The 11,395-nt window shown below is 42.1% G+C and overlaps 1 protein-coding gene across 2 annotated transcripts in view; it reads right to left on the reverse strand.

The window, feature by feature from the left end:
- Nucleotides 1-739: 739 nt before the first annotated feature.
- LOC132453036 (uncharacterized) overlaps nucleotides 740-11,395 on the reverse strand; it is a 14,716-nt gene continuing 4,060 nt past the window's right edge. Inside the window, exons 5-13 of one of the 2 annotated variants that reach the window (XR_009524563.1) lie at nucleotides 8,949-9,071; nucleotides 8,680-8,788; nucleotides 8,237-8,251; nucleotides 7,332-7,370; nucleotides 6,045-6,242; nucleotides 5,873-5,923; nucleotides 5,674-5,765; nucleotides 3,395-3,916; nucleotides 740-3,080 (exon numbers count right to left, since the gene is read on the reverse strand). Coding sequence is in view for 1 of the 2 variants with exons in the window: in XM_060045903.1 (XP_059901886.1) it covers nucleotides 3,051-3,080; nucleotides 3,866-3,916; nucleotides 5,674-5,765; nucleotides 5,873-5,923; nucleotides 6,045-6,242; nucleotides 7,332-7,370; nucleotides 8,237-8,251; nucleotides 8,680-8,788; nucleotides 8,949-9,071 (708 nt within the window). In the remaining variant the exon portion in view is untranslated. The remainder of the gene's footprint in view (nucleotides 3,081-3,394; nucleotides 3,917-5,673; nucleotides 5,766-5,872; nucleotides 5,924-6,044; nucleotides 6,243-7,331; nucleotides 7,371-8,236; nucleotides 8,252-8,679; nucleotides 8,789-8,948; nucleotides 9,072-11,395) is intronic. The other variant, XM_060045903.1, reaches the window with a different exon arrangement.

Below are 11,395 nucleotides of genomic sequence, written 5' to 3' on the forward strand. Positions count from 1 at the left end.
CCCGTCCGAAATTACCCGAAGGGCGAAGGAAGCGCGCGTACACAAAAAGCTCGCCCACGAGCTGCTGTGCTCGTACCAGAGAGGCACTTTGGAGAGAGCTAAGGTTCAAAACTGACTTTTTTTTAGCGAGTTTTATCTGAAGATGTTGTATTGTAGATTTCTATCAATAAAAAATATTATTTTTGTGAGAGACTTCATTTTGAATGTTATGGACTTTTGGAAGGAAGTGTGCTCATTCATAATACTGTCAGATACTGTTCCCCCTCTGTTCATAGGAAAGGAGGCTCACACATCTTTCAAATTCATACTGCTGACTTCTTTCCCCACAACAGATAAGTGCTGTGATTTTCAGGCTGATATCATTCAATTTGACCATTTAGAACAGGGGGAACGCATCCTGACAGCTTGGAATAATACTGTCAGGATGCGTTCCCCCTCTGTTCCATAGGAAAGGAGGCACCCACATCTTTCAAATTCATACTGCTGACTTCTTTCCCAACAACAGATAAGTGCTGTGATTTTCAGGCTGATATCATTCAATTCAAGGAGGCTCAGACAAGCATTAAAGACTTTAATGGAACAGAGGGGAACAGTATCTGACAGTATTATTCCAAGCTGTCAGATGCGTTCCCCCTGTTCTGAATGGTCAAATTGAATGATATCAGCCTGAAAATCACAGGACTTATCTATTGTACGAGAGAGAGAGAGAGAGAGAGAGAGAGAGAGAGAGAGAGAGAGAGAGAGAGAGAGAGAGAGAGAGAGAGAGAGAGAGAGAGAGAGAGAGAGAGAGAGAGAGAGAGAGAGAGAGAGAGAGAGAGAGAGAGAGAGAGAGAGAGAGAGATTCTCCGCGCCTCCTTTACGTTTCTTCTCCATTTTTCTGTCAGTTAGTGACGTGACTGATTGACTGATTGACAGCCGAGGCCCAAGGGGCGGGACCTCGGCCCTCTTCTGTGTGTGTGATAGGGCCAGGGCCAGCCCAGAACCAATCATAATGAGTTATGGCCTGGGCCAAAGTTGTATTGAACTTTCAGGTTAAGTTGACAGCCCGCACGACCGAGAGGGAAGGAACGGACCTCGGCCCTCGGATGTGTGACAAAAAAAAAAAGTAAAAAAAATAGTAAACCTCAAGTAAACCTCGTCGGCCCAAAAAGGCCTGCCAGCCCACCGGGCATTGCCCGGTACGCCTGATGGCCCGTCCAGACTATACGCCTGGTGCCGCCATCGCTAAGAGCTAGCAAAGGTCGATCAGCAAAGTCACAACTTTTCTCGGTTCTGGGACCTCAGTGGTGGAACGAGCTCCCTGCCGCTCTCAGGACCGCAGAGTCGCTCACTATCTTGCGAAAAAGACTCAAGACTCACCTGTTCAGAGTCCACCTCGACTCTGCATAGCCACCCTCCCCCTTCTGGCCACCATTGTACACTGTATTGTATTGTATTGTATTGTATTGTATTGTATTATGGTACTTAACTGTGTAGCAACTGCAGTAGCTGCCATCATGGCTGTAACACGGGGAATTGATTAGCTTAGAGATTATGGTACTTGCACTTGGTTCTATGAACATCCTTTCAGTACGGACAGCGATATATTGTTGCACTTCTAATGACAAATGTACTTATTGCAAGTCGCTTTGGATAAAAGCGTCTGCTAAATGCCCTAAATGTAAAAGTAAAACTATCACATTAATCAAATTAACTAATATTCCTAATTAACTTACATAACCCTTACCCTACCCCTATTAAATAATGTATGAATGAATAGCTTAATCAACATGAACACCATAAGTAAAGATTTACAGATTATTACAGATTTACTATACCATTATTTAACGGTTAATTAACCTTTAGTTAAATGTTAGTTTATACTATACTAATGTTAATGAACGGCTAATTAATGTAACCTTATTGTTAAAGCTTAAAAAGCTTCAAACCTACAAACTATGTGATTATATGATACATCCAATATGCATGCCTTTTTTTGGAAACATTGTACATATAATACACAATATCAAAGTTTTATCCACAAACGATACAACACGAATCATATCATTTCAGGCAAATTCAACACGTGGTCATGAAATGGATGAATTGGAGAATAAAGAGTTGAAGTAGTTGAAGTTTTCTGCATTTAAAAAAAAAGGTTGAATAATACAATCCTATAATACACACCTATACATAATACAGCTCACTGTTGTAGAAAAAACACATAAAGCACCGTTTCCTTCAGGTGACATGGACTTTGAATAGCTAGCTTGAAGCCTTTCACTTTTAAAGTATGTTTGAAATCAATGCATCATCCCATGAAAATACCAATCTTTGTTTTTGCTAGCTCAGAATGAGCTCTTTACATCTCCATATGGCAGCGGGATAGGGACCTCGGCCACGGAGCCCGCTATGTGGCACAGCTGTGTTGTGAAGTAGTCCTGAACAATGAACAGTTAAATCGACCAAGGAACCTCATTACTTGACACGCCATAAATTACAACATTCTGGAGGTACCTAATGGCACCTTTCAGGCCAAGGTAGCTTATCTACTGCGTGGTTGGAAAGGGAGAGGGAGGGGTATTCAGTTGGTTGCAATCTGCAACATCGACACTAGGTGGCAATAAATCCTACACACGACACCTTTAAAAAAAATGCATTTCTTTTGTGATGAAAGGAGAACATTGTCTATATAGGGGATCTAAAATAACGGAAAAGATTGAAATGTGGCCATATTTAGGGACCCATTCCAGTCTCCTTTCATGGGCCGCTAAATTTGCGGCCTGACTGCAAACCCCGCTGAGTGAACCTCAGGGCGGGGTTTCGGATGGATCTTTTTTTGGTAATACATTTTGCTTTGGCTAATATACAACCCTACAGCAGTCAGAATGGCACTTTACTTTTATAGGTTGGAGTGGAAAGCTGTGTAAAAGACTGGCGGCTATCATTGGAAATATCCATATAGACAAATACCACATCCATATAATACAACAAATTGTAAAAAAAAAAAAAAACACAGCGTAAGGCCCTCGCGTCCCCCCGGTTCTGTGTGGTTCCCCCCAGAAGTTCTGTCAAGGCCTCGACTCTTGATCCGGAATCTCCTGGGTGGCGGGGGGGGAGGGGGCGATTGTATTTCAAACAACCAATAGAATAAAGATAGCTGTATACATCAAGCATGAAATTAATAAATAGATATGTGAAAATATGTATTACTATTATTATGGAATAATGGAAACACATATATATATATATATATATATATCTATCATCGATGATGTGTTGAAGCCATGAAGAATGTCAAATGGCGACTAAAATGAATGACAGTAATGCGTGATCATTTGAAATAGATGATACAGAAAAATATACTCTTTTCACCGATTTGTCATCGTGGACCGACACAGGTTTGACTGCTTACACAAATGACGGGTCTGCTCTGCTACGTACGTGCCGGGGCCCGGGTAGTAGAGAAAACTAGTAACAACAGGTCTACTACCGGTGTCCTGGCACATGGAAGGAGCAGACCCATATCTATGGTTATGACTTTGAGTGTGGCACCCATAAAACTACTGTGTTTGTGAGGATCTGTCCTCTGTGAAAATGGTATATTAGGTCCCATGACATGCCACCAGGTGTGAGTGTGAAATCTGGCTCTTATGACATCACTAGTGGGCGTGTCCACCTAGATGTGTGCTGGATAGATCAGTCGACCAGCCTACCCGGTGGACCATAGCAAACGTTGCTCATCTGTCCGTCACACATCTAGGTGGACACGCCCACCTGTGAGAGCCAGATTATAGTCATCGGACCTTAAAGCAGTGCAGGTCAGTGAGACCTTACTATCGAAAAACAGAAAACTAATGGATTCGAGGGATTTCAATAATATTACCGTCAATAGTTGGTCTGTTTGGTCTGGGCAAGCACATTGGTGTCCCGCTCTCTGTTGAATCAGAAAACCAAAACAAGCATTGTAAATGCACCAGGAATCAGACCATTCAGACCACTTCCGTTGAAGGGAAATATGTACCAGCCAGGGGAACACATTCAAAATAAGTAGTAATAATCGACCTCATAAATCTCTGAGCCTGAGTTATGTTGACTCCAGAACGCCTCATGCCAAGACAGCTTTCATCAATCAAAGTCACTGCAGTGCATGCCCAACACAAAACAAAGTGTGATTAGCCATTACAAGCCATTTCAAAATCTGATGTTTTGGTGACATCACAAGGGGGCGTGTCCACCTAGATGTATGATGGACAGGTCAGCAACATTTGCTACACTGGGTAGGCTGGTAGACCGATCTAAGCAGCATACATTGAGGTGGACACGCCCACTTGAGACGTCACTTAAACACAGGACAGGGCAGATTTTGGCCTTGGAGGCGGGACTTATTCTTCAGAGGTCTATGGCTAATCACACTCACACCCAGTGGCATAATATCATCCCTTTAATGTACTGCAGTATTAATGACCAAATAAAAAATAGCAAATGCTATTAATATCCTTAAAGAAAATATGCCTTCGGGTGGTTTGCATCAACAGGGTTTAAATTAATCCAAGATTCGAGAGAATCACACTTTAGTAAACCCAAGTTTAAAATGAATCAGAGTTTTGTTTCACCACTTAAATGTAATCATGGATTATGTTAATCTAAATTAAGCATTGGAAAACCGTTTCCATTGCATTTGTTTATACTCAGCAACAATGTAGTCCATGGTGGAACAGCCAAGCGACCGTGTTAACAAAATGACCAGCAGTGATTCATTTTTTATTGTCCGGTGTTGGATTGCTAGACGTATAAACAGCCTGCAACCACATTCCCCCTGGCCAGTCCTGTGTGCTGAGTTATACGGCTATGTTGTGTCGCCAAAGGACAAATTACAAACGCTGAAATCCCTGTAGTCAGCTTGTCTTACATTCAAAAATAACCTAAAGGGAAGAGCAAGTTATCTTTTTTGGAGAAGCGAGTTAAATCATGTTGCCGGGCTCTAGACTGTGACCATATATTATGTGAATGCATTCGAGTCTAAACTGAAGTAGGCATGCACTGATTTGTCAACACGTCTTCCACTCCTCGCCCCCGCTTTGCAGCTGCTCGTTGAATAATTTAGAAGCTTCTTCATAGTTCTTCTGTGTGCCTTGGACCATATAGGTAGCCTACTTATTTATTTTTTACCAGCATGCTTACACTATTTCTGTTTGTAGATCAGTTTGTTGTATTCATTGCTTAGCTCCTCTGTTTGTGGAAACAACATGCCTACATTGGTGTCCTGTTGTCTTGTTCTGACGGGACAAGCGGGTCCATTCTTGCTTTAATGAAAGGTGCGATCAAATTTGATGCAGTGCGAGGGTCCAGGTTAAAAAGGATCATTAGAAAATGTTTTTGAGCCCTGTTGAGTGGGAACGACAATCTAAAACCGCGTTTAGGCCCCTAACGTAACAATAATGTAGATATTTTGGGGAAATGGGTAATGATGGGAATTCTCTGTACTCAAATTTCCACTGGGTTGAGGTGATCCCTTATTTGCTATCGAGGAACCTCTCATTTGCTACCAATATCCTGAAGGTTTATTCGTATAACACCACCTGTTGCACCAGGATTAATAACTAAGCCTAGCTTGAATCCAGGTAAAAATTTATTATAGGCTGGTGCAACCCAACAGAGGAACGTTATTTAAATAATAATAACGTCGCTCACCCAAAGCTGGTGTATTCTTCTTTGTCTTCGGGAGTACTGACACCAGGTTGCATTTGAGACGATAAGTAAGACCAACAGGAACACTAGAACCACTAGAACAGATCAGAAAATAGTTTCATAACTTTGAGCTGAAAACCACAAAGGAACAGAGCTGGGGGACACAGTAAATCAAGGACCCAGTGGCCATACTCAAGCTTACCGTTAGACGCAATAAAACCTTGGTTGTCTCCGAAAGTAGCATTACTTTCGGCTGGAGGACAAAGACACAAGCAGAGAAGACACTGGTGAGAGTGACATCTGAGGGGGAGCCTTAACATTCATGCGGCTGTAAAACTATTTTGATTAGATTGATTTGATTTGATTGACAGTACATTTTGAGCCGCATGTTGTTGCTGCTTTTGTTGTTGCTGCTGTTGTTGTTGCTGCTTCTGTTGTCGCTGCTTCTGTTGTCGCTGCTTCTGTTGTCGCTGCTTCTGTTGTCGCTGCTTCTGTTGTCGCTGCTTCTGTTGTCGCTGCTTCTGTTGTCGCTGCTTCTGTTGTTGTTTTATCGTGAAACGACGGAGTGGGAGCTAATTGAGCCCAAAATAATAAATGAAATGAGTAATAATGCTTAAAACCAAGCGGGAAGCATTCAGTAGTAGTGTGAACGGTTACAAAAAATTGTAAACGGTTACACAACCCCTTTTTTTCCCCGGCTACACGGTTAACCTTTTTTTTTTATTAATGAATGACTTTTTATTTATTTTTTTAAAGTGAACCGCAGTCAACAAGGCGGATGCGCGAGCAGAATGATCGCAAAAAGAACATTAGTTTGACTGCCATGGATATCTCCGTGCGGTTCATTTGCAGTTGCGGTGTTAATTAGGATGCTGTCAGCTTACTGTTGCATTAAACTGTAATCAGAAAAAAGCGGTAATATGCTATAGACCCTAGAGTCTTTGTGGTAGGGGCCTATAAAGGGGGACGAATTTCGGGGGACAAATTTCGAATTATAAATATGTAAACTTTATGTTGAAATTATGGACCGTCCCGATTCCCATTGAAACAAGGGCGCTGTGATTTTCATTTTATTTTTACGGTTTTCGTTTAGGGGTGTATAATTTACTAACCGGTTACACGTGTACCCGTGCACACCCCTTTTATGTACCACATTCCAGTCTGGACTGAATAACCGTGAGCCACAAAATGGGAGGATGCCTCATGTAGCCTACAGACTACAGCGGAGAGTGAGAGAAGATTCTAGAAGGTATAGTGAACGAGTAAAAGAAAAGAAAACAGAAAGCAGGACCCCAGATCAAATAGATGAAGATTTATCAGAATCAGAAAGCTCGTATTGCCAATGTGACAAAACTGACATTCATAACAAGCTACTCTATATTGGTTGTCATGGCACTCATATATATTGGTTCTCATATATAAATTGATATCACTATATATGTGCAGAGGAGCATCTAATAATAATTTAATTTGAACATGAATAGGTTTTCTGATGGTGTATATTTTTTGTGTTGTTATTCGTTAGTGTTTGCAATGTTTTCATTCATCATTGTGTGATGGTGGTTCGAGAGAACTGATTCACATGGATGTGATACTTTTAGTTCATATTAAGCACCTGATCAAACATGTGTGAGGAAGAGAGGGTGAACTGGTTGCCTTACTTTTTTCTGTAGGTTTCAGCGTGCAGACATAGATCTTTTCTGATTAGGAGTCAGAGAGAAAACTGGCAGTGAGTCGATATGTCAGAGGAAATCAAACATACACACACACACACACACACACACACACACACACACACACACACACACACACACACACACACACACACACACACACACACACACACACACACACACACTTCAACATCATGATGATGTTGCATTTCTCTCAATGGCTAGGGCTGATTGGATAATGCAAATGTATGACGCAAAAGATTTTTGTCTCAACAGCTGTGTCCACAAGATGAGATCGACAAATGTGTGAAAACAGATCCACAACAAATCACAACAAAAGTTTCACAGATGGAAGACACGACAATGTGCATTTGTGGATCTATATTCCAAGATGTGAAAATGATTTGCTGTTAACAAATCTTAACTTAAAGTGTATAAATAATTGTATTATTTACATGCGTGGATTTCAAAATAGGAACTATTTTACAAAATCCACTAAAAAATGTGTCAACTATACACACCTTTCACGTTGCACAGGAGACAAGCAGACTTGCAGAGGATTCTTGCACAGTATATATACACATATGTAATTACACGAATACAACACTAAAAACTACAGTCAAATACCACTATTGACCAGACTTTCCCTTGAAGCCACAACAACAAAAGACCCAAAGCGCCAGGAACTAGGTACCGAGGAAAGTTACTGATATCTTATCATCGTCGGTGACTAATAAACCCATGAGGGTGGACCACTGGCCAGTGTGAAGCCGAGCAGAAACTATCTCAAAGGTCACACACACACACACACACACACACACACACACACACACACACACACTTGCACGCACATACGCACACTGAAAATCGGAAGAAAATAATAGATCACTCACCTCCTTCCTTGCACTCTGAATAAACAGAAAGACAATTAAATTAAATTAAAATTTTACCATATCAGAATAGGTTCATAAAATGTACTTTGGTCTTTATCAGGGTAACTTTTGATATAACACATAGCACATAAGACTTTTTTAATGAATTTGAAGTGGTCGTACAGCAGTTACTTACTAACATTTCCAGGTGTGAATATAATACTTTTCGCACATTAACCGAAAAAGTATCAGAACCGCTAGCTGCAATACCGACCGATTCAATGAATGAATTTGTGACGGGCCCTTATCTCAGACGGTCTCATCAGAAGACAGGTGTGCCTCATTACATAATTATGGGTCTACTCGTTTGCTGTTGGCGGTTTGCCCCGCCACGTGTGGGTTACTATAAGTGAGGGTTAACCGTTTGTGACTTGATTGAAGTGTGATTGCTCACTTTTACTTACCGGAAGGAAAATCTGTCTTGTTTTGCACAATGTTCACCATACAATACAGCTGAAGCATAGAGACCATTTCCATCTTTTGGGGATATAGCTCGTGAGATGAATCGCAACCCTTTGGTAGGAGAAGAAAACAGGTGGAATACAGAAATACAAAAATACTAACTTTAAGTAACTTTATCAAAAATATTGGTGTTCCTATTAATATTTGTAAATATCATTTATTGGCAATGTAATACATGGATTTGGTCAATAAAAAAGTGATTTTTGCTGACCGTTTGGGCGAGATTCATTGATTCGTTGAAACAGCTTTGATATATATTGCATTGATGTGATGAAATATTTCCGGACTGGGTGCACCACTGATGCGTGGTGCAGTTCGCCACTTCAGTGCGGTTCTGCGTGGAGAAGGGAGAACAACCTTTAGGTCAGACGTCAAAACGGGGCGTGTTCAGAACGGGCCGATGGTTGCAGCTTTTCCCGAGGACTGCTGCCCACCGCTCGCTCCAAAAAGAATGGTGGTTCTTATCGTTCAAATCTGTACTTTCTTTCAAATATCCATATGCACTATTGGCTTCACTATCACGAGTGGGAATGATGCTCACGTTCAGTAGCAGCAACTTCCGTTCACGAAATAAATGAGCGCGTTCAGTGAACGCCGCTCTTTCAACGCATTCATGCAAAACACTGTCGACGATGCCGTCGGTTCCACGCAGTTCACATGCCAGGCGTCAGGTCCATCGAGTGCACGTCTGTGCATCCCTCCGTTCGCTAGACCACCGCACTACACCATACTACAGGATGGACAGAGGCCCAGCTCGCTAGACAGACGTACAGACAAACAGTTAACTACAGGATGGACAGAAGCCCAGCTCGCTAGACAGACGTACAGACGAACACTTAACTGCAGGACGTACAGACGATTAGATCGCTGGACAGAGGTACAGACGCTCAGTTTGCTGGACAGACGAACAGAAGCTCAGGTCACTGGACAGAGGTATAGACGCACAGTTAACTCGACAGACGTACAGAAGTCCAAGTTAAGGTCAGACATACATAGAGTCATTGCAGATACTGTCCACCAGAGTGTCCGAGTGCTCTCCAGACGGTGAACCGTCACCCACATAGTCAAAGTCTGTCCACAGAGCCCTGAACCACACTCACTCGCACGCGCACACACACGCGCTCGCACACACACACACACACGCGCTCACACACACACACGCGCTCACACACACACACGCGCTCACACACACACACGCGCTCACACACACACGCGCTCACACACACACACACACACACACACACACACACACACACACACACACACACACACACACACACACACACACACACACACACACACACACACACACACACACACACACACACACACACACAGACAGACAGACAGACAGACAGACAGACAGACAGACAGACAGACAGACAGACAGACAGACAGACAGACAGACAGACAGACAGACAGACAGACAGACAGACAGACAGACAGACCTCAATTTACAATTAGATGACGGCTTAAAAACAGGAAGTGAATGCGGTGCGAACTAGACAGTTTTCACAGACCATTGGTTATTGTAATGCGTTATATTAAGGTTTTATATATAGTGAGTATAATTCTAGCAATTTACCGATAAGATAAAATATGTAATGATCGTCCGAAATGATGCAACTACTGAAGCTTTAAATGTGCCGGCAAAGTCCATAGCACTGTACTGTAGGAACGACCAGCGCCCATCGCAGCGCCCAAATTTGTACCGGGCACGTCATCAGCTGTCCGTTGCCAGGCAACGGACAGCTGATTACGTAAGGGTTGTTCGTTGCCGGGCAGGTTTCAAAAAACATTCGCGCTCATGTTGCCAAAGACGAAATAACATAATACAGTTAAGGGATCGCTAGATAACACTTGTTTTTACTTTATATTTGTATTGTATTTAATTGTTTAATCAAATTTAGCTAGTAAACTGAGTGTTTAAAGCGGGTTTCAAAAAACATTTGCGCTCATGTTGCCAAAGACGAAATAACATAATACAGAAAACGGATCGCTAGATAACACCTGTTTTTACTTTATATTTGTATTGTATTTAATTGTTTAATCAAATTTAGCAAGTAAACTGAGTGTTTAAAGCAGGTCAAGGACGAAATAGCACAATACAGATAACGGATCGCTAGATAGCAGGTTTGCGAATGTTCGTGAACCTTTCACGTCATTCGACGGGATCATCTGTTGCCAGGCAGGTTTGGAATGGATTACGTATGGATGACGTGCCCGGTACAAATTTGGCACACGGTACAAATTTGGCGTGACACCGGCTGCCAAATTTGTACCGGGCACGTCAACAGTTGTCCGTTGCCAGGCAACGGACAACTGATTACGTAAGGGTTGTCCGTTGCCGGTCAGGTTTAAAAAAACATTCGCGCTCATGTTGCCAAAGACAAAATAACATAATACAGATAACGGATCGCTAGATAACACTTGTTTTTACTTTATATTTGTATTGTATTTAATTGTTTAATCAAATTTAGCAAGTAAACTGAGTGTTTAAAGCAGGTCAAGGACGAAATAGCACAATACAGATAACGGACAAGTGCGAATGAACGAGCTTGAAGGTTTGCGAATGTTTGTGAACCTTTCACGTCATTCGACGCGATCTGGCAACGGACGACGCGATCATCTGTTGCCAGGCAGGTTTGGAATGGATTA

Source organism: Gadus macrocephalus, chromosome 2 (genome assembly GCF_031168955.1).
Source record: "Gadus macrocephalus chromosome 2, ASM3116895v1".
NCBI classification, from domain to species: Eukaryota; Metazoa; Chordata; class Actinopteri; order Gadiformes; family Gadidae; genus Gadus; species Gadus macrocephalus.